This window comes from Diorhabda sublineata, chromosome 1 (assembly GCF_026230105.1).
Source record: "Diorhabda sublineata isolate icDioSubl1.1 chromosome 1, icDioSubl1.1, whole genome shotgun sequence".
Lineage (NCBI taxonomy): Eukaryota > Metazoa > Arthropoda > Insecta > Coleoptera > Chrysomelidae > Diorhabda > Diorhabda sublineata.
This window is the reverse complement of record NC_079474.1, coordinates 10,039,889-10,061,485: the sequence shown is the minus strand read 5'-3', so window position 1 is coordinate 10,061,485 and position 21,597 is coordinate 10,039,889. Positions and strand designations below refer to the sequence as shown.

Below are 21,597 nucleotides of genomic sequence, written 5' to 3'. Positions count from 1 at the left end.
GTTGGAGTTGGCCCTGATATAGGATTTGTTCCTCTGTAGAGTTGGGATTATGGTAAATTGGTTTGTGGTTGTGCTGTCTAGGCTAGGAAAGGAAAAAAACCAGCGTTCGCGAGGCTGAGGTTTTGGTATATTGGTTTGTGGTAAATTGGTTTGTGCTTGTGCTGTCTAGATTAGGAAAGGAGGAAAACCAGCTATCGCAGTGCTGAGGTTGTGGTAAATTGGTTTGTGTTTGTGCTGTCTAGATTAGGAAAGGAAGAAAACCAGCGGTCGCAGTGCTGAGGTTGTGGTAAATTGGTTTGTGGTTGTGCTGTCTAGACTACGAAAGAAAGTAAAACGGAAATCAAGTGGCTCGAAGAAAACGAAAAAAGAACTCCAGCCTAAACAAAAACGGTTCCTATCAGTTTGGGAATATATTTTTTGTTGTTTTTCTGTTTGTTTGTTTTTTTTAATTAGGGAGCGGGTAATTGGGGTACGGGCGGGTATAGCAGCGGCTGCATTATTTCCTATCGTCGGCCATTTGGCTGGTGGACCGATTCACCAGGTTACAGGAAAACCTCAGAAAACATGCAACACCGACGATCGAAAAAGTATGAGTGATGTGTTTTATCTTATGAATATGGGAGAACTGTAAGGAAGTTAAGGTACATTTCAGGGTGGGCTTCGTATGCTGTTGCTAGCAGCCGAAGAGGCGGATAGGGGAGATAGTTTCGTCTTGTGCTTTTAGGCGAGGGGCCGTATATTGGCGAACCAGGTGGTAAGAAGAGTTTCTTTGGCAGCGGAATTGTTTGATTCGATGGTACCAATCACATAGCGGGCTGTAGGTCATTTAGACGGCTTGGGATGGGGCCTTTAAATTAGCGCTTTTGTGATAATTGAACTTTTGTAGAATATGATAAATTTAGTTCAGTGACCAACGTTAAAAATATGGTATCACCTCAGAATTCCATAAAGACACATGGATTTGTGTGAAATTTTGGGATTAAGTTCTATTTATCCTTCAGCACAAAATCTACCCTATGCCAATATGTGGAAATTTTTCTAAGCGACGAAAACTACCCCTTATTGTCAAAATTCAATAAAATGAAAGTTGAAGCATTCAGTAAGTTAAAAAAACATTTGTAAGAATAAAATGAAGATCGCATGATATGTTTGGATACTATTTATGATTTTCAACCATTAATCAATGTATTTCAACCCTTAGAAAACAACCCTTGTTATGATAAAATTTATCACTAGTTTAAAATACGTCGTAATAAACTAACTAGAAAGTGTGGTTATAAATTATTTGAATTTTACTTTTTGGAAATTGATTTTAAATTGATTATACGTAAGTGATCACAGTATATTTCCAATGCTTTTATTTTTATAGCTATTAAAATAATGTTTTCACAAAACACTATTATCAATCTCTCTCCGTATAACAATCGAGGTTATTTTAAATATTCAGTATTTATTGATGATTAGTAATATATACTGACCTTTCAGAAAATTGAAAATTATGTAATAATTTATACAAAACGACTATCTTATCGGTGTTCCGTGACATCTTCCTTATAAAATATTGACTATAATATTATTAGACATAAAGATTTTATGAAATTTTCTATTCCGAAGACGATTTTCAAACACTTTCAGTGGGGTCACAAAAAGTAAACCAACAAACCTACATAATGACAAAAAAATTATTAGATAATGTGAAATGTCGAAACGATTTCACAACGTGCACGTTTTAAAAGGTATAATGTAATAAACGATTATCTAAATTATAAAATTATAATCTCCGTCGAAAATCACTTATTAGGAATTCAAATAGGTCCAAAGTTGTATATTTAGTGTCGAAATTGAAGGAACTAAAAATCCATTTTGCTTTGTTTCAAGTTGAAATTTCTGTACTTGGACGCACAATTAATCTAAATGTTAAACATTTTCAATAAAACGTTCATAATTCTACTACATTCGTTTGTATGTGCCCCGGAATATTTTCCTTTTGCTAAATACAACAAAAAGCTTTTTACCTACTATTCCTTTTTCAGTTTCACAATATGGTCATTTTGTTTAAGTAAAATACGTTTCTTCTTGGCTATTTTGCTAGATCTATGGAAATTCTATTATACAACACTGTTTACTATTATTGTATGTGTTTATAACACAGTCTCCTTCAGGTAGAATCTTCAGATTTTGGTATTTCTTTGAGAAAGATCCTTATCGACCGAAAGATATTAAATAAACAGGTTATTATTGACCCCCTATACTAATTTTTGATTGAATGGACAAAATAAAATGCAAAAATAAAAAATAAAACACGAAATAAGACGTTTACAGGGTTGTTCCGGAACCTAATGCGAAAAATTCGAAACCCCTCGTTCATGAGTTGTGAAATCAGAACTTATTATTAAGTACGTTCATGTAGAGTGACTGACGGAATAAATAATTCTACACTATTATCTGAAGGCCAGGGGCAGCTAATGCCCAACGGTTAATAATCCGTAACTTTTACAGGACTAAACAGCAAAAATAAATTTTTCAATCGAATTTTTAACAAAAATGTGCTCTTTGTTTAACTCGATAAAATTTATGGTTTAGAAGATATGTAGATTTTTAAATCGTTGTACATGTCAAGGAAACCGTTCGACATAAAGAGATATTCTGAGGAAAATTATCATAAATTGTAATTTTTTATGGAAAATACTTACAGGAGGTATTAAAACACAATCAAATATTTCTTATTAATAAATCAATAAACATTTTTACTACATAATAGCGAAGATCATATTACTTGCACGAGGAAAAACTTTTTAGAGATTAATAATTAAAATATGAAAAATAACATTTTTCCTAATAGGTGGATTGGTCCAGGAGGTCCATATGCATGATCACCACGTTCCCACATGTAATGGATTCATTTTTTTTGGTCAGGGGATACCTTATAAGCTTCGTACATGCAGCACCGGTAAATACAAGGAACGAAATGATCGATAAAATTCCATTGTGCCGCTATAAGGCAGAATCTTGGAATGCTCTGCTCCAAGTTCAAAGAAATATCCTCCGTAGACTCGGAAAGTGTGTAGAAGTAGAAGGTGCCCACTTCGAACCTTCTCCACGACCCAACGCTTGGTTGGACCGTCCTGAGTCCTTGAAACATTACCTAACACTTGGCACATCTGCTTACCCATTGTAAAAAAACTTACTTTTCATATTTTTTATTTTCTTAAAGATAATTTGAATAGTCTTGGATTAAAATTTATAATTAGTGTTTACACCTTTACATTACGTAACTGTTTTTGGTAAATTTTGTTTTTAAGGGTATAAAAAAATGGCAAAGTTAAAAAACGAGACTTTTATTATAATAATATAAATACAACAACAAAAAATTGTTGTTATGATCACAATTATTTATATTTTTTCAAAAAAAACGAAATACAATTTTGTGGTTTTCTAAAACAATCACTGCCAAGATAACCACTTCGGATTTCTGACAATTTATCCAGATAAATTTATCAATTTTGGTTGGTGCTCAATATGTTAATATCTTCTATAAGTATTTTCAATCAATAATTACAATTTATCGTAATTTTCTTTATGGCGAACGGTATCCTTAGCATGTACAACGATTTAACAACTACATATCTCCTAAATCATAAATTCATCAAGTTAAACAATGAGTAGTACCTTTTTGAAAAAAGTTCAATTGAAAAATTCATATTTTCTATCGTTAGATTTTACAGGTTGTCCCTATAACAGCCACTGGCGTTCAGATAGTAGTGTAGAATCATTTATTCTGTGAAACACAGACATACGTAATCATCCATTAAAAGTTATTATGTTCGAACTTATAATTTAGAAAATATACTTAAATATTCAAGTTCTGATTTCGCAACTTCAAATACCTATAACTCAGAAACGAGGGTTCGTATCAGAAATTTTTTTGTCACCGCGTTATTTGCAAGTCATTTACTCATTCCCATATTTTTGCATCAAGTCCCGGAACCCTCTATGTCCCAAATAAATAAATTCTCATATAATTTGTTGCATACGAAAGTCTGTGTCTAAATTACGAAATGAAAAGCACCGTAAAGACTGTTTAAATATAAAGTTAGCCTTTATACTTGTCGCAAAGATAACACAGCACAGAGTTAGGTATTTTTCACACAGTCGAGCTTTTAATTTTGATTAGAGTTCAGTTTGTAGCTGACCATCGACAAGCGTACACGATTATCGTTGTGGTGTCGGTATCAGGACGCGAGAATATTTATTTTGTTGTGTTTGTTGGTAAATTTTGTTTTTCGAAAATATGTTTAAATGTTAATTCGTTTTTAAATACGTGATTAGACGAATATATTATGTGGTGATATGTGCTCAATACGCCGAAATCTAAGATAACCTTTGTGGATTATATGATACATACTAATCGTTTTTTTTATTACCGAAATTTTTCAATAAATTTTTGATATGTGAGTATTTTTTTATTCATTAGGTCTCATAACAGATCAAATTCTTTTTATATTGAGGACATTTAAGTTAGAATGAATGTAAAAAAATCAACTTTTGGTTGGTGTTTTTTCGAAAGATTATTTTTTTGCAGAATATGCATACTAGATACAGATATTTGAATATTGTCTGTTCAAGCGTTTTCTCCTCTTGTTTTGCCAGATAATTTTAATCAATAGTGCAACTTGGTACTTCCTATATAAGAGCTAATATTAGGCAAACTGTTATTACTGTTATTTGATTCCATTTGGAGTAGAATTTTTAGCATGATTTCGATTTGTCTGTCACAAAGAATTGTCTCTTCCATTTGAATATAATTTAAAGTTATTTAAGCATTTCTTAGATTGAAATGTCTTCTAAATCTTCCAATACAACATTTTTATAATGACAAGGTATTGGGACTCGTATTAAATATAACAATTAAATGGTACAATTATTGTCAGAGTTTACTTGAATCCATATTACTTCACGTATCTTATGTTCTTTTCTACTGAATTCAAGAAAAAAGATTGTTTGTACTTAATTTTCATAATTTTAATACCTAATTGATTTAACTCTTCAATTATGTTTATAGTAAGTGTCGATCATTCCATTAATAATTTTTTTTAGTATTGTGAAATCACCAAATCATAAATTAGTTTAAATTTTGTTTTTCTGTTATTACCAGGAGCTTCAACATCGTATAGATAAGCAATTTATTTTTGTTATTAATAGTGTATGGGATTATAATTAAATTAATCACGTTTTTATTTTTACTATTGAATCAAATAAATGAAAACATACAAAAAATGATAAGGGGTTATCGGATTCATTAAAAAAATTTCCACTAGCATTTCTTCAGATTCATTCATAATTTTGACTCATAAATAATTAAATTTATTAGATACTGTAATACTGTTGTTCTGGTGTTATAATTTAATAGATTTACAAGACACGATGATATAAAATGCATCAACAGTATTGACATCACGGGTCAACAATTGTATTCGAAGAAATGTTGAATAACAGGACAATAAAATCCAAAATACTTCACCAATTGAACACTTTATTTTATTGTCTAAAAAGTCTGAACAAGATCTTTTCAGTAGTTTATTTTGGAGGTTATCCAATGATGAAATTGATTTTCTTAAAGGTAATTCGCGTGTCAAAATCGGTCATCAAGTCATCCAAGACCTCGTAAAAGTTTAATAAATTTGATATTCATTTCTATTGGTTCCTGATAATTGTGAGTTTTTTTATATAAGATTGTTCTCTTTTCATTTCAGGCAATAAATGGATTCCGATTACCATTGGCTCATTACTATTGGGCTTGTCACGTTCTCAGTGATTGCAGTTACAGCTAATTTTTTTTTATTGTTCGTATTTTGTCGAAGGAGAGGACTTCGAACTGTTCCTAATAGGTAAATTATACTAATTATTTATGATATTAACTGCATTCATCATTAATTAATATCATTGCATATATTTCACTTTTTTATACGAGGCATCTCCGATAATACATTTCGTGCGTGAAAACATTTTGTATTCAACCTTATATATACACATTTCTTCTCTATAAGAGGATGATTCCTGAAGTACATAATCTATACATTTCTATCAATATCTATCTATACAGTGAATTTGTGGACATGGAAAAAATTGGTCTTAGTTACGTGATACAATACTTTCATTTGAAGGGCGTTAGCACAACCAATATATACCTGAACTAGATTCTACTCTGGGTGAGACTGCTCCTTCGTTATTAGCAGTAAAATATTAAGTAGCAGAGTTTAAACGAGGCCGGCGGCCGGCCTGCGAAGACCTGCATCGCAGTGTTCGGCCAAAAGGGGTGATGCCTCCGGAAATATTGAAAAAAATCCACAAAGCGGTATTAGGTTATCATCGACTGAAAGTACACGAGCTAGTAGATATAGTAAACATTTCAAAAAGTGCAGTACAATGCATATCAACTAAAAATTGGGAGATGAGGAAGCTGTGCTCACAATGAAACAAAAACAACGTCTTCTGGATGTTTCCATTGAGTGTTTGGTTATTTTTCACAGTAATAAAGCCGAATTTTTGCGCCGTTCTATAACCATTAATGAAACTTCAAACGTAAACAAAGGAACAATCAAAACAATGGACAGGAAAGGTCCAAAAAAAGGAAAAGACCGTTCCAAACTGCAGGTAACTTCATGGCGTCGGTTTTTTATGAGATGCGCGTGGGATTAACGGCGAGTATTGTGCTAATTTATTGCAACGTTTGAGCCAATAAATCAAGCAATCAACGGTAGCATTTGGTTAGGAAGAAAGTGTTGTTTCATCAAGATAATGCACCAGCTCACACATCCGTTATTTCATTAGCCAAAATTAATGAATTGCTACCTTATGCAACCTATTCGCCGGATATAGCTCCCTCGGATTATTTTCTGTTCTCATACTTAAAAAAATGGCTCGGTGGTCAAAGATTTTCCAACAAACAACAGGTGAAATCGGCAGTTAAGGGCTATTTGAGGAACATCTTATTATTGAATATCGCTGGGAACAGTGTATGGAGCTAAAAAGAGATTACGTTGGAAAATAAATATATTTTTTTCCAAAATTTGTGTATTTTCTTTGTTGGGCTAGGTATCTGAGACCATCCTCGTATGTACTTTGTACACAAAAAATTATTTGATGTCTAAGAAAAACAAAATAAACGTAACGTTTATTTTTACACATTTCTTAGTAAATAATATATTATTTAATCACTTGTGGTATATAATAGTAAGAAACTGAGTAGTATACAACGTGTCATGTATAGAATTTGAACCTATTCCGTTTTAAACTATTATTATCTTGTGCTTTTTCTTGTGGTTTTTTCTCCTCATTTAAATTCTACCGCAAGTTTTTCGTTCTAAATGTTTGACGTCAATTTTTTTAATCACATACCGTTTTTCAGAATATATTAACTACTTACGAATGTTATAATAACTAGTGAATATGTGTTTTTATGTAGCTTAATAAGCTTCAACAATTTTATTATAGAATATTTTTTTATGTTTTTAATTTTGTGCCTTTTAATATATCAGTGTATAATTAGCATTAAATGAGATGTGTATATCGATGTTACAAAATTTTGTTTTCACGTGTTATATACTACGATTTATAATCAAATTTCTGTTTTATACTTTAATCTTGTCATAGTATTAAAGTTTCTATAACGATTTGTGATAAAAAATCTTTATTTCCAGATTCATCATTAATCTTTTGGTGACTAATCTTTTGTCGAGTATCCTCCTGATACCTCTTCTCCTAGTGAATCAAGAATCTTATTCATCTCTATCGACACTACCGACGACGACAGTTTATTCGGAAGAATTCAGAAACGATCCAACATCAAACACCTTCGAAGTGATAGTTTCTGGAAATGTTTTACCGATCGATCAAAACGGTACGAACGTGTTGTGCTATTTTGCTCAAAGTACTACGAGTTTTATTTGCACGGCATCCATTTTGAGCATCCTACTGATCGGAATCAATCAATATTTCGGCGTTATACACTCGCTGAGATATCATTTTTACATCAACAGATGTCGATCCAGTGTTTTTATCGGCATAAGTTGGTCGATAGCTCTAATTTGTGCTATTCTGAGTTCTTTAACTTACAGTGATAGTAGTATGTGGCATTTTTGTAAAAATAGACCACCGCCAAGTGACAGTGTACGAATTTTAAACACTCTATATGCTTTTAGTTATTTTTTTCTTGTGATATTAGCACCTTTCGTAGCCATATGTATAATTTATGTTTGTATTTATACTGCCGCGCATCAGAATAGTGAAAGGATGAGACGATCGGCTTCGGCCCCTTTGAATCCTCAAATCGATTGTACCATACACGTTCCCTTAAAAGAATCTAGTCATCACAAAGATTCGTTGCCGAAGGTACATTCGGCACCGAATTTTTCTACATTAGACCACGGGAAAAGTTTCGTTATGGAAGAAGAAATTAATAAAAAAGTCAATAGAAGCTCGAGCGATCGAAGTACCAATAGTTTTATAAGTAATTTGAAACATAAAATATCGAACGCGTCCGTTTTTAGATATAGGGAAGAAACTAGAGCCGCCAAAATTAGTATTTTAGTTATATTTCTCGTATTAGTGTGCTACGTTCCGTATGGTATCAGTTTAGTTTTGTGTTCTAAATGTATCGAAGTAAATACGAGTCAGATATTTAATTATCTCTCGTTGATATTATTAGTTCTCTCGAATATAATTTCTCCTTTTTTATTCGGTTATAGAAACAAAAGAGTAAAAAGGGAAATTTGTAAAATGTTCAATGTCTCGAATCAAAATCATAATTTGGAAGTCGTCGAAAGACCCAGAAGACAGTCGACGGTTAAAAATTACAGTTTCGATTATATTCCGGAAACTATGGAAAATGATAAAACCGAAATTGTAGTCGAAAATAATCACGTGATACCCGAAGTTATTGTTACTTGTAAAAACGAAAATGACAGAAAAAGTATATTGAAACGGGTGTGTAATACTTCCAATTGGCCCAGTTATAAAAAATGCAATTTTATAACCGTACCCGATAGTTGCATAAGCGCCGATGCGAGAGGATCTTTTTCCAGTGCCAGCACCCAAATGTCAGTAGAAGAATAATTCCAATTATACACCGATAGAGTAGATAATTTACCATTGGACATCTATTTGCATAACAGCGACGGGATATAACATTTATCAATAATAAATAGATATATAACTGTTATTAACCGAGGCTAATAATATAAATTTATTTATAGAATTGTACGTTGCAAAGTAACGGTTACCGCTTTAATAATATCATACAGGGTGATCAGACTAAACAACAACAAAATCACTAAATTTCGTGGTTATGTATAAATTATTTCCGAACATTTGAACGTGTTTAAAATTTATTTCGTTTCGTCTATTTTTAATAAATGTTACGTCTCTGGGAATTACGCTGCAAGTTGACATAGTTTTTTAACTATAATTTTTTAATCGAAAAAAACAAATTTGTCAGTGTCGACGATATAAATAATATATAATATTTAGGTCTTCGTTCCTATTATTTTTTTTTAAATATTTTCCTTGTTATCGTCACAAAATTTTTTGGGAATAGAATGTTTACCAAAAATAAAATCCTAAGCTTCAGCCTATTTTTGAAAATTTACAATCAAGTTTCGCTTGGTCCCGTAATTTTTAATGAAATAGACATTCCCTATCCGCTAAATAATGATGGTAATTTATTATTCTAAATTTGAACCTCATCAATTTAATCATTTTTGAAAGAATTTGAACAGTGGGATGAACGCGGTCAATTAAGCAAATCTATATTTTTTCTCATAATCGTTTCATTGCATTATTAGCATACAATTTGAATTTTTTTAATTAAGTACACTACTACATATTTTTGAACGTCTATTTAGCATTCAAATACTTCATCCAACTTGGCCTCGTGTTTGACGGGTTTCTATGATGACAATATATTCCTTTGGTGGAGAATAGGCCTTCGTAAACCACTTGCTTCCTCTTGTATGTCTGCGATGTTGACTTATATGCTTTATTTCCACTTAATTCCCTAGTATTCTCCAAGGAACTCGACTTCCATTAACAACGACTGAGCGTTTATTTATGTTTATGCCTCAACAGTTTTCCTTTTCCCTTCTGCATGAGCTGTTACTTCTGAAATCGTCACCAACTCCGCTGATTGAAAGAGATTCTCAACTATACGTTTTTCTTATATGATGCTTTTTCAAAAATTTTCCGCGGTCTTCATACATAAGTCGAAACGATATGGAGGATCGCAAATCTCGAATTTGATCTCTTCATCCAATCAAATTTTTGTTAGTTGTTGAAGCAAGCCATCACAGATTTTGGAAGCATTGCAAGCTAATATCAAATCCTTTCAGATTTTCTGGCGAAGTTTTCAAAATTAAATTTGAACGAAACGAGCTTAAAGAGAAAAGAGTTCTTATCTCCCTTTTGCTGCTTCAAAAAAGTCCCTCCTCGAGTGTTCTGGTTATAAAAAGTTTTATCATGAATGGAAAAATATATATTGAAATAGATGTAAGCAAATATTGTATAGCCATGTCTTGTTTACATCATTCCAATATCAAATTTTAGTATTCTGAACATGACTTTTTTCCACCTAGATCAAACAGTGGTTTGAGTGAATAAACTAATTGTCAGCTTTTTTTTAGCAAGTTTATTGTTGAATGTTGCTTGGTTTGTTGTACTCTCCGGTTTGATTAATTGATTACTTTTTTATATCCAAACGGCAGACAATTTTCTCAAAACTTGATATAACGTGAGATATGAGGTACCATAACGAAACTTCTGTCAAACAGTAATAATAATTTGATCGTTCCATTCTTCACAAAATATCTTATATTGAACGTATTTTAATATGGAAATTAAAATAGTTAGGTTCTACTGTACCTATCATTTTGTTTAGTAACAGTATTTTTTTGAAAAAAACTGTTAAAAATAAGTTCGTATTTTTTTATAGACTGATGAATTTTTTTATGAATAAGTTATATAGAGAGTATTTTATATTAAAAGTTTTTTGTAAAATCATATTGATTATTCAGTTTTGTTACCTACATTTTTTTAGAGTATATACCTATATTTGTATATAATTTATTTATTAAATGTAATCATGTAAAATGCTTTCATGTAAAAATAAATATTTTAAAAATATATTCGAGATTTTATTTATTTCAAGGAAATCGTATGAAAACAAAATTATATATAATTAGTGAAACTTTGGGAACATCTTGAATAAAATTGAAATAAGACATTACATACTTTTATAGTTTTCATTTTACTTATGTACAACTTTTGATTCTGCTAATTCATTCATTATTTATTAGACATATTTGAAGTTATTCCCACATGAAGAAAATTATATCTTTGACGCTATCTATTAACCAGATGCTAAACTATAAGATTAAAACAATTTTAAATATACAGATTTCTGTAATAAACTATAAAATTATTTCACAGATATTCATTATTTGTATAAAAAACTGTCAGTAAATATATGTGATGCTGAGGCTCAAAGTGAATGTATTTCTAACAATTTTCATTCCTGAATCTGGAAAATAAAATCTCAACGCTATCTATTAGCCACAAGCTGAACTATCTGTTTGGCAAGATTACAGATTCCTATGAAGAACTGTACTTTAAATTATTAGATCTAAAATATGAAAAACTATATATAGCGAAATACCCCAAGAGTTCACTAGGTGAATATATTTATATTTCAGGAAATTTTTACATTCCACTGCTCAGTTTGCTATCAGATATAAAAAAAATGCATCTAATACACGGAATTAGTTTTACAAACAATACAATAGTATGGACAAAAAATGACTGAAAATAGAGTTCAGTAATTAAAGTATAGATGTCAAGACAAGTTTTTTTGTCAACATAGAATAAAAATGGGTATATAGACATGATAGTTTGCAAAGCATATATGAATGTCACGGCAAGTTATTTCTGAATAAGGAAGAAAAATGAACGATAATAGACATTATAGTCCGACATTTTAAGTGTAGATATGATGATAAGTTGTTTGTCAATATAGACAAAATATGGCCGATAAGAGACATTATAGTTCAGTAATTCATATATAGATATCAAGACAAGTTCAGCAACTTTTGTATAGATGTCACGAGAAATTATTTTGTAATATAGACAAAAAATGACCGAGATTAGACATAATAGCTCGTATGGATATCACCATGATGTAAATACTACAAGGTGTGCTATCGCGCACCAGCTGGGAAGCAGCCAATGAGAATTCGATCCCAAAACGACGCGCCAATTTGAAATATTTGAATTGAATACATGATATAAAGACTACAAGGTGTGCTATAGCGCACCAGCTGGGAAGCAGCCAATGAGAATTCCGTTCCAAGACGACGCGCCAATTTGAAACATTTGAATTGATTACATGATGTAAAGACTACAAGGTGTGTTATAGCGTACCAGCTGGGAAGCAGCCAATGAGAATTCGCTCCCAAGACGACGCGCCAATTTTAAACATTTGAATTGAATACATGATATAAAGACTACAAGGTGTGCTATAGCGCACCAGCTGGGAAGCAGCCAATGAGAATTCCGTTCCAAGACGACGCGCCAATTTTAAACATTTGAATTGAATACATGATATAAAGACTACAAGGTGTGCTATAGCGCACCAGCTGGGAAGCAGCCAATGAGAATTCGATCCCAAAACGACGCGCCAATTTGAAATATTTGAATTGAATACATGATATAAAGACTACAAGGTGTGCTATAGCGCAACAACTGGGAAGCAGCCAATGAGAATTCCTTCCCAAGACGACGTGCCAATTTGGGAGCGAATTCTCATTGGTTTTTGAGAGATGCGCAGAACGAGTCGAAAATGTACCCTCGGGAAGAACACACTTTGTAGTTTTTACATCATGTATTCAATTTGTCTTGGGAGGGAATTCTCATTGGCTGCTTCCCAGCTGGTGCGCTATAGTACACCTTGTAGTCTTTATATCATGTATTCAATTCAAATGTTTAAAATTGGCGCGTCGTCTTGGGAGCGAATTCTCATTTGCTGCTTCCTAGCTGGTACGCTACAGCACACCTTGTAATATTTACATCATGTATTCAATTGAAATGTTTCAAATTGGCGCGTCGTCTTGGGAGGGAATTCTCATTGGCTGCTTCCCAGCTGGTACGCTATAGCACACCTTGTAGTCTTTACATCATGTATTCAATTCAAATGTTTCAAATTGGCGCGTCGTCTTGGGAGCGAATTCTCATTGGCTGCTTCCCAGCTGGTGCGCTATAGCATAACTTGTAGTCTTTACATCATGTATTCAATTCAAATGTTTCAAATTGGCACGTCATCATGGATATCACAAGTTATTTGTTAATGAGGAATAAAAATGGCCCGTAATAGATATTATAGTTCAGTAATTCACATATAAATATCACGACAAGTTGTTTGTTAATGTGGACAGAAATTGACATATTTTGATCATTATCACCTGTATTCTGATCGATCCTAGTCATTTGTAAATAGTTCTTCGGAAGTAAAATTTGGATTTTGTCCATAATTTCGAAATGGTTGATTTTCGTTGTAGTTGTTATTATTTGGCGATAATTTGTCATAATGTGGATAGTTTTCTGGAGATTTTTGACATAGGTGTTGGCTTAGGACGTTGATTCATGGGCTCTTGGTTTGGTCTGAAAACGTTTTGTGGAGGTTCAAAGATTTGTCTGCTCATCGGATATCGTTTGGGGACATTTGACTAGGATATTAATAGGTTGATTAGGGAATTGATTATAGTCTATTTCAGAAAGGTATAGAGTAATAAAATGGGGAATTCCGTCCAGTTCGTCTAAATTTCGGTGTCGGCCATAGGTGTAGGTCTTGGAATAAAATTTTAAGTAATTGTGTAAGAGAATTAGGAAAATATGTTTTCTTGCCTGGAGTGTCAATATCGAAATATTGTGTAGGGATTACCTAGGTAGCAGATTATACAGTTACGTTTTATATTAAACAGGTACCGTTTAACCTTCTAGTAGTGCCTCTGTCTAATTCCAACCCTATTTCAGACTCGGCTTTTCTTTATATGAGTATCCTACCGGCACGCCTTTGGCACACTGTTTTCAGTGTTTGTGAATGGATAACAATAGGCTGATCCCATAAATTGAGCCTAACCCGGGTGGTACTACCTGCACTTGATAAAAAGAAAAAGAATTTTACAATGAAATGCCAAACTATGAAAGTGGCTTGAATATTCGTTGGGTCACTCTGGGGTCCTTTTGCATCCCCAATGAGGTTTTATTCCTCTATACCTTTCTGAAATAAACTATAACTGGTTTATCGTTTTCAACGAAATGATCCGGTTGTTGGTAAGCTATTGTCATTTAAATTGCCGCAAAACTTTTCAAAGTTTTCAAATTGTTAGTGGGTGATTTATATTCCGTTTACTGTTGATAATATTTTCGTTATCTATTTCTATATTTGGAATTAAAATCAATGTTTATAGTAAGGAATCTTTCGCAATGGATAGAATTCAACTATCTTTACTAAAATCGTTATACAGAAGTTGTTGGAAAGGTAAAGAGGAAAAGGCACTTACAGATTGTACGTCAACTCGATCGATCTGCTTTCCTCGTCCTTATTCGAGATTCGCCGCTCCTGTTGCCACTAGTTCGAGATTTTATAAGTTCGCACTACGGACTTGAGGTTTAGAAACTCCAAGGTGCCGGATCTCACTTCCGACACTATGCTACACTTCCGAAAGCAACATTAGAATGAAGAATGAATTATTAAAAGAATTACAGTTTGTATTATCCTCCGTGTTTCTGGAGTAATCACATTTATTGTATGCCGTCTGTTACTTTGTAACTAATATAATTTGGAATTACACATGGATGGAGCAGTAAGTTGGATTTTATAAATAAACTTATAAATTATAATCAATAAATTTGTTGAAAATAAAAAAAATCTCATCGTAACTTCATGTAGACAACGCATTTTAAGTATGCGTTAAAATATTGTGTGCGTGAAAAATTTACTAGAGCTTTCTCAATAATGTCTATAAAGATGAAAAAAGCTGATGACTGCTAACAAGAACCTCTAGTTACAATGAAAATGTATTCGACTTTCAGAAAGTTTATATATGCTATTTGATTGAAGAGCGTGCTTGGAAGTGGTTTTGGGACCTATTTTTGTGAGAAGAAGAAGATTAAAATAGCTCAACTAAGAAGTCTCTCAGCTAATATTCGTTCCAAGTTAAAAAAACTAAGTTAACAAACGTACTGTATAAAAAAAAGATAACATGTTTAAAAATATTTCATTATCAAAAGTATAAATAATGTTTTTAAAATGTTTTTAACTTCACATATTCTGTGAAATTAGCTAAGAGGGAACATATCCAAAATGGAAGCCCTAAATTTTACTTTGAAAAATAAAAGATTGGAATTGGAGCAAGTACCTATACCAAAAGTGACTGAAAAAGATCAGGTGTTAATTAAAGTGGCATATGCTGGAATTTGCGGTACGGACCTTCATATTATTGAAGTGAGTATAGTATGTCTTAGCATATTAATTGTAATTTGAAATAACAAATTATATAGTTGTTTTTATAAATTTCATTATGGATTAACTGATATTTCAACATATTAAAATTAACCTTGAATTATTAACAATCTTGCGTCAGAGTTTGATACAAACATTAAACAATATAAGTAAACGAAAAACTACTGTTTGTTTTATATTCTATATGGTTTTGTTTTTCAGGGAGAGTTTCCTTGTAATCCAAATAAAACTTTTACTTTGGGACATGAATTTGCTGGAACTGTTGTAGAAATTGGCGCTGACGTTAACATTTTCAAAAAAGGCGATAAAGTAGCTGTCGATCCCAATAGGTAAGGCATCAAAACGTAGATAGAAATGATTGTTTTATCAATGATTGAAAAATATTCTAGTTTTTCGGACGGGTAGTTGAACATATTATGCCTATATGTTGTCTGGCGTAGGGTCTCATGCGAATAAAAATTATTTATATGAGAATTATTTATATAGATATTTAAAATACTTGAAATAACTAAAATGTTTCTTTGTATACAACATTAATAACTTCTGTCTGATTGTGTGGAAAACGGAGATGATTATATTTTACACATCAAATCTTCCAGATGGATTGACTTTTTACATTACTTTTAACAATTATTGTCATATTTCAACCCTATCAAATCATATATAGTTCTTCCAATATCAATTGTAGAAGACAGTTATGAGAGGAGCAATCAATATTTCATAAATACGCAAGGAACTTATACCAAGTTAAGAAATGAAAAATAATGTTTAATCCCCGTATAAAATTCGCTAAACATCTAACAAACTATCAGTCCAGGTGGACTCATCATCTCCACTGTTTACCAATGAAAACAGCGAATCGTAAACATAAATGCATTTCTATTGAACGAAGCTGTATGTACACAATTTCTTCGAAATATTCCTGGCTGCGATATGGCATTCTTTAGACCATGGGCGACTGAAGACAATGAAAATGCACAGTTTTTTGCCTTAAAATTTCGTTTTCCAGACAAAACACCAGTAGGGTACAAAAAGGGCTCAGTTTACGTCTGGTACCCTGTTTAAACCAAACGCACTTACAGGCAGGTACATTTTACTTGTCTATTTACGTTTTATAATTCAATATTCAGTTGTAACGAGTTAATAAGGTATATTAATGATTTTTTTCTAAGTTCCAAGTAGGACTACAATTAAGTGCATTTGTCTAAATAACGGCGTATAATAATAACTTTATAAAATAAGGAATCTACGCCTATGGTAGATTGAACAAAATTGTTCGCAATTGATTTTTGAAGAACTATATGTTTCTTTTGGATATGTTTATCATGGATAATTAGACGCTTTTAATTTCAGTGGATGTTTCTGCTGCGATCACTGTCATGTAGGGAATCCACACTTTTGCAATAACGGAGGAATTAATAATACTATAGGGATTTTCCAGAACGGAGGTTGGGCTAATTACGCTTTAGCACCTGTTCATCAGGTATACAAAGTTCCAGATTATATCACTTTGGAACAAGGTAAAGAGGAATTTCTTATTTTTTCTCATATTTCAAATATGAAATAAATTAAAGTCTTGGTGATATTTTTTTAAGCTGCTCTATTGGAGCCACTATCATGTTTGACACATGGATGGGACGTTATCAGTCCTGTGATTATAGGACAAAAAATTCTCATTACTGGTGCTGGCATTATTGGTAATCTTTGGGTCTGCAATTTGCATTTACATGGTCATCGGAACGTAACAGTTTCTGAACCAAATAGAAAGAGATTGGAGATGTTGAAAAAATTAAGTATGTGAAATTAATTTAGACGAAATTTATTAAATCTCAAAAAATTATCAAATTTTAGATACTGGTTATAAATTACTTACACCAGATGAACTGAAAAAGAATCAAGAAGCTGATCCTAATTATTTGTTCGATTTAGTTATAGACTGTAGTGGATATGCACCGGCGATTGAACATGCTGTTTCTTTGTTAGCGAAAGGGGGAAAACTTTGTATTTTTGGTGTTGCTTCACCACATGCAGACATTAAGTACATATTTTTATCTGTTTATAGTATTTATTTAACTTATTTATGTATCTATTTATATAATTTATTAATTTCAGAATTAAGCCGTTCGATGTTTATTTCAAGGAATTGAAAATATTTGGTGTTTTAATTAACCCCTTTAGCTTTCCAAAATCAATCGGTCTAATTGAGGCCATGGGAGACAGGTATAGATGAAAAACAAAATTATTGAAAGTATTTATTGAATTATATATTTTATAGGTATTTGAACTATGAAAATTTGGGAATTAAAACATTTTCTTTGAAAGATTATAAGGAAGCGATTGCCTTGTTGAAGACTGGCACTATTGCGAAAGCTATATTCAAAATGTGAACCTACAATATTTTTTCGCCATTAGAAAAAACTATTTAGGAAAAACTTTATCACATATCGACGATGGCAGTTATGTAAAATATATACTCATTCTCCAAAAAAATAAAAATTTCATAAAAATTCAATCGTATAGTGCTTCATCACCTTTGAGTCCATTGACTCCTGAGCCTGCGACTCGGAAAAGTGTTTCAGAATATTCACCGAATCTGTTGTATATTGATAAAAGTTGACAATTACATAATGCAGGAGCCGCTGCGAGTTTAAAAAAAATATGAAACTATAATTTTTCACGATTTATTCAATAATTATAAACTTTAATAGTTAAATTACAGCTTCATCAGCTTGAAATCCTTTAACATTCAAGCCCGTGACTCGGAAAATCGATCCAGGCCATTGTCCAAAAGATCTATCTATAATAGATCCGCTTGTAACATAAAGTTCGTCCAAATTAGGTCCCCCAAATGAAACTGATGTTATCTGAATAAAAAGAATCATGAATCAATACTATTTCAAAGATTTATGCACAACAATGTTGATAAATGAAGTTGCTTTAAGACCAACCTGATCAGCGGGAATTTTAATAGTTCGGAGAATATTTCCTGTTCTCGGATCAATGTTATAAACGGCGGCTGCACCAAACATAGCTACCCAAAGATTACCATCAGTATCTATAGTCATCCCATCGCATAAAATATCTTTATTTTCGTTTTTAAATATTGTTTTCTGGTTTGCTGAAAGTGAATAGAAGTTATTTAAAATTTAACTTTACGTCTGGTACATATCACTCAATAATTTGTGTTACTAACTAGGAAAAACATATTTTTTGGCAAAAATTGATTTTATTCATCAATGTAATCTCCTTCAAGAGCAATAAAATCATTATAGCTTCTCGATGCCGTGCTTGTATACCTGAATTTGTCTTCTGCCTCATGTAAGCTTCAGTTTCAGCAATTGCTTCTTAATTTGAGTTGAATTTCTTACCGGCGAGCATTTTTTTGAGATCAGCGAACAGTAGTCACTGGGGGCCTAATCTGGACTATACGTTGGATGAGGAATAAGTTCGAAGTGTAATTCGTTCAATTTAATCACCGTTGCCATCGACTTGTGAAACAGTGTTTTTTTAATCAACATATGAGGCCGTTTTTCTTTGATTTTTGTATCCAACAACTCTATGTAGTATTCGCTATTGATCGTCTGTCTCTTCTGGAGATAGTCGATGAACAATATTCCATGTACATCTCAAAATACTGAAGCCATAACCTTCCCGGCTGAAAGTTGTGCTTTTGAATGCTTCGGAGCAATGGATCCATGTTTCATCCATTGTCACATATCGGCGCAAAAAGCCTGATTTCTTACGTGGAAATACCGTTCTGAATGAGCAACACGTTATTGTTTTTGATCGACTGCAAGTAAACGCGAAAAAAGCTTTCTCATCTCGCGCAATTTCAATTTACAACTGGATATAACAATCTTGTGGACTTTTTTGATGTTTTCTGGAGTAACCACTTCAATTGGACGACCAGAACATTCACCATCATGGTTCTTTGAAGCAGAGTTCGGATAACACAGTGCTGAGCTTGTACAATATTTCTTTTTTCATTAAGAATTGATGATAAATTAACACACGAAATTATTTTGAAAATAACAAAAGTAGCTTCACTTAATTGGCTGCAACTTTTTTCAGACTAATCGAAATGTCATGAAATGTTACACATAATCTTTTGAAAGTTGGTACCTCATAAACGTCATATGGACATGATAGGTAGCGTCATCTGTGTGTCGGCCACACGACTTATTGAGTGATGTTATGGTATGAATTAGAAATGGAAATATAAAAAATAAATACGTACATAGAGTTCCTTTTTCGAAATTAATATCGTATTGATCAATGCTGTAGCGGTACGAATCGATATAATACATTTTTTCTCGAACATAATCGAAGGCTATACCATTTGATACACCAACATTGTGTCTATGAGTGTTAATAGTGTTATTGTAAAAACTATAAAGTGCACCTTGATTATCCTCAATTCCATCAACTGTAGCAGCCGATTTTGACATAGTACCTAAACAAATCGATATTTTACATAAAAATTTCATTGATATTTGTTAATTACAAATAACTCAAGAAAGAGGAGAAATATGATTATCAAAGATATAAGAAACAACAAAGGAAGGCCGAAAATGAACTAGATTTGAGTTGTTTAAGTAAATATTTATGAAAATAAATTTTTACCTAACCATAATCTTCCGGTTTTATCACATTTTCCGTCGTTGAAAACATGAACAGTATTTTCCTCGACTGTACAAAGTTTTTGTATAGCTGTTACCTCTTCACTTTCTCCGTCCCATTCTATTAAAGCAACAGATCTATCCAACGTAACCAAAAAATTATTTTTTTTATCCTTTATTGGAATTATTATCGATACATTGTAATTTCCTAAGAAAAATTGTAACTATAATACTTGGTAATATTACACTGGTATACTTACCAATTCTAGCTTGGGTATGCTTGTTTTCACGTGGTACATATTTATGAATTGTACTCGCAGTTACGTCGACAAAATAAAGACTTTGAGTATTGTGATCCCAATTGGGGCCTTCACTCAATAAAAACCCATTTAATAATTTTTCTACCTTCGGAGTCATTATTTCTAAATAGAACACGGCGATTATTACAAAATCAAGTGTATACTTATCTCTAAATAAATAGCAGTAAACGGATAGATTTAAATATTATATATTACTTACTCTATAAATGGCATCCAGTATTAAGAGTACACTATATACTAATTCAATCGTACTTGATTCTATTTTGTTTTACATACGTTTAAATTATTCTTATTTCTATTTAATGAGTAATTATAAGTCAGGTATGGACTAAGGCATTATTATACTTCATTTAATCACTTGTTTCGAAAGCCTGTTTCTCGGAATATGTAATAATTTATCGTTTGAAATACAGAAATATGTATCTGCGTTTCACGATGAAGGTCGAGAGATTTGGAATTGTTTTGCTTTTTAACGTAATCCATTCATAAATGATATTGAGGAGATAATTTTATATTTATAATGATGATAATTTTGTGCACTTTTGTTAACTTTCTTTGACACAAACAAAACGATTACTTGTATTCTTTGGAATTCAGATAATATTCAAGAGAAATTTTCAACATGTTAAATAATAAATTATCATAATTCAAGGATATTTTTAACGTATAATAATAATCTTATACAATGCGATATATTTGTATGGAATACATTAAATTTTAGCGATATTATGTACTATGTAAAAAAACCTGAAACAGGTCGATTTTTATTCATAAATTGACAGTATGAAAATATTATCCCTTAAATAAGAAAGGGGATCGTGTGGCTGGAAAGGAATTTTAGTCTTATGTTTAACAATATGTTGTTTTTAAAATTTGGTACAATCCTAACTGACAAAATTGAAATTTTAAGATGTGAAATTTTGGTAATGTCTCTATCACAAGACTTCAAAGTGACAACTATTCACTTTTTGACAATAACCGAGGCGATTTTGGAATTCTGGTACAACATTTTGTATGACCTCAGGGGTTATTTTGTTAATTTCTTCAGTTATCCTAACTTTTATATCAGAAATATTGTCTGGCCCATTAA

At 32.0% G+C, this 21,597-nt stretch overlaps 3 protein-coding genes across 6 annotated transcripts in view; 2 read left to right on the top strand and 1 right to left on the bottom strand.

Moving 5' to 3' along the window:
- Positions 1–11,177, top strand: part of LOC130448194 (alpha-1D adrenergic receptor) — a 53,671-nt gene extending 42,494 nt beyond the window's left edge. For 2 of the 4 annotated variants that reach the window (XM_056785454.1, XM_056785478.1), the window contains 2 exons: positions 5,754–5,888; positions 7,701–11,175. In XM_056785454.1, the coding sequence (XP_056641432.1) occupies positions 5,761–5,888; positions 7,701–9,114 (1,542 nt within the window). In that variant the 5' untranslated portion in view covers positions 5,754–5,760 and the 3' untranslated portion in view covers positions 9,115–11,175. Of the gene's footprint in view, positions 1–4,111; positions 4,452–5,753; positions 5,889–7,700 lie in introns of those variants that run through there. The other 2 variants (XM_056785464.1, XM_056785471.1) reach the window with 2 other exon arrangements.
- A 3,464-nt stretch (positions 11,178–14,641) lies between these two features.
- Positions 14,642–18,080, top strand: LOC130451996 (D-altritol 5-dehydrogenase-like). Its single transcript, XM_056791359.1, has 8 exons — positions 14,642–14,909; positions 15,139–15,550; positions 15,770–15,897; positions 16,922–17,088; positions 17,164–17,361; positions 17,420–17,606; positions 17,681–17,788; positions 17,844–18,080. The coding sequence occupies exons 2-8, from the start codon at positions 15,410–15,412 to the stop codon at positions 17,953–17,955; spliced, it is 1,041 nt and encodes a 346-aa protein (XP_056647337.1). The 5' UTR covers positions 14,642–14,909; positions 15,139–15,409; the 3' UTR covers positions 17,956–18,080.
- A 153-nt stretch (positions 18,081–18,233) lies between these two features.
- LOC130452003 (regucalcin-like) lies at positions 18,234–20,969 on the bottom strand. Its single transcript, XM_056791364.1, has 6 exons — positions 20,707–20,969; positions 20,448–20,609; positions 20,192–20,395; positions 19,806–20,021; positions 18,517–18,686; positions 18,234–18,432 (listed from the first exon to the last, which is right to left on the bottom strand). The coding sequence occupies exons 2-6, from the start codon at positions 20,602–20,604 to the stop codon at positions 18,277–18,279; spliced, it is 903 nt and encodes a 300-aa protein (XP_056647342.1). The 5' UTR covers positions 20,605–20,609; positions 20,707–20,969; the 3' UTR covers positions 18,234–18,276.
- Between the last annotated feature and the right edge of the window lie 628 nt (positions 20,970–21,597).

Excerpts from the sequence above, each read along its gene's own strand:
- LOC130452003 (XM_056791364.1), bottom strand. The coding sequence starts at position 20,604 with ATGACTCCGAAGGTAGAAAAATTATTAAATGGGTTTTTATTGAGTGAA. Across the intron at positions 18,687-19,805 it reads TTTCGAAAAAGGAACTCTAT|CAAACCAGAAAACAATATTT; the intron begins GTACGTATTTAT and ends ATTCACTTTCAG. Across the intron at positions 18,433-18,516 it reads TTAAAATTCCCGCTGATCAG|ATAACATCAGTTTCATTTGG; the intron begins GTTGGTCTTAAA and ends CTTTTTATTCAG.
- LOC130451996 (XM_056791359.1), top strand. The coding sequence starts at position 15,410 with ATGGAAGCCCTAAATTTTACTTTGAAAAATAAAAGATTGGAATTGGAG. Across the intron at positions 15,551-15,769 it reads CGGACCTTCATATTATTGAA|GGAGAGTTTCCTTGTAATCC; the intron begins GTGAGTATAGTA and ends TTTGTTTTTCAG. Across the intron at positions 17,789-17,843 it reads ATTGAGGCCATGGGAGACAG|GTATTTGAACTATGAAAATT; the intron begins GTATAGATGAAA and ends TATATTTTATAG.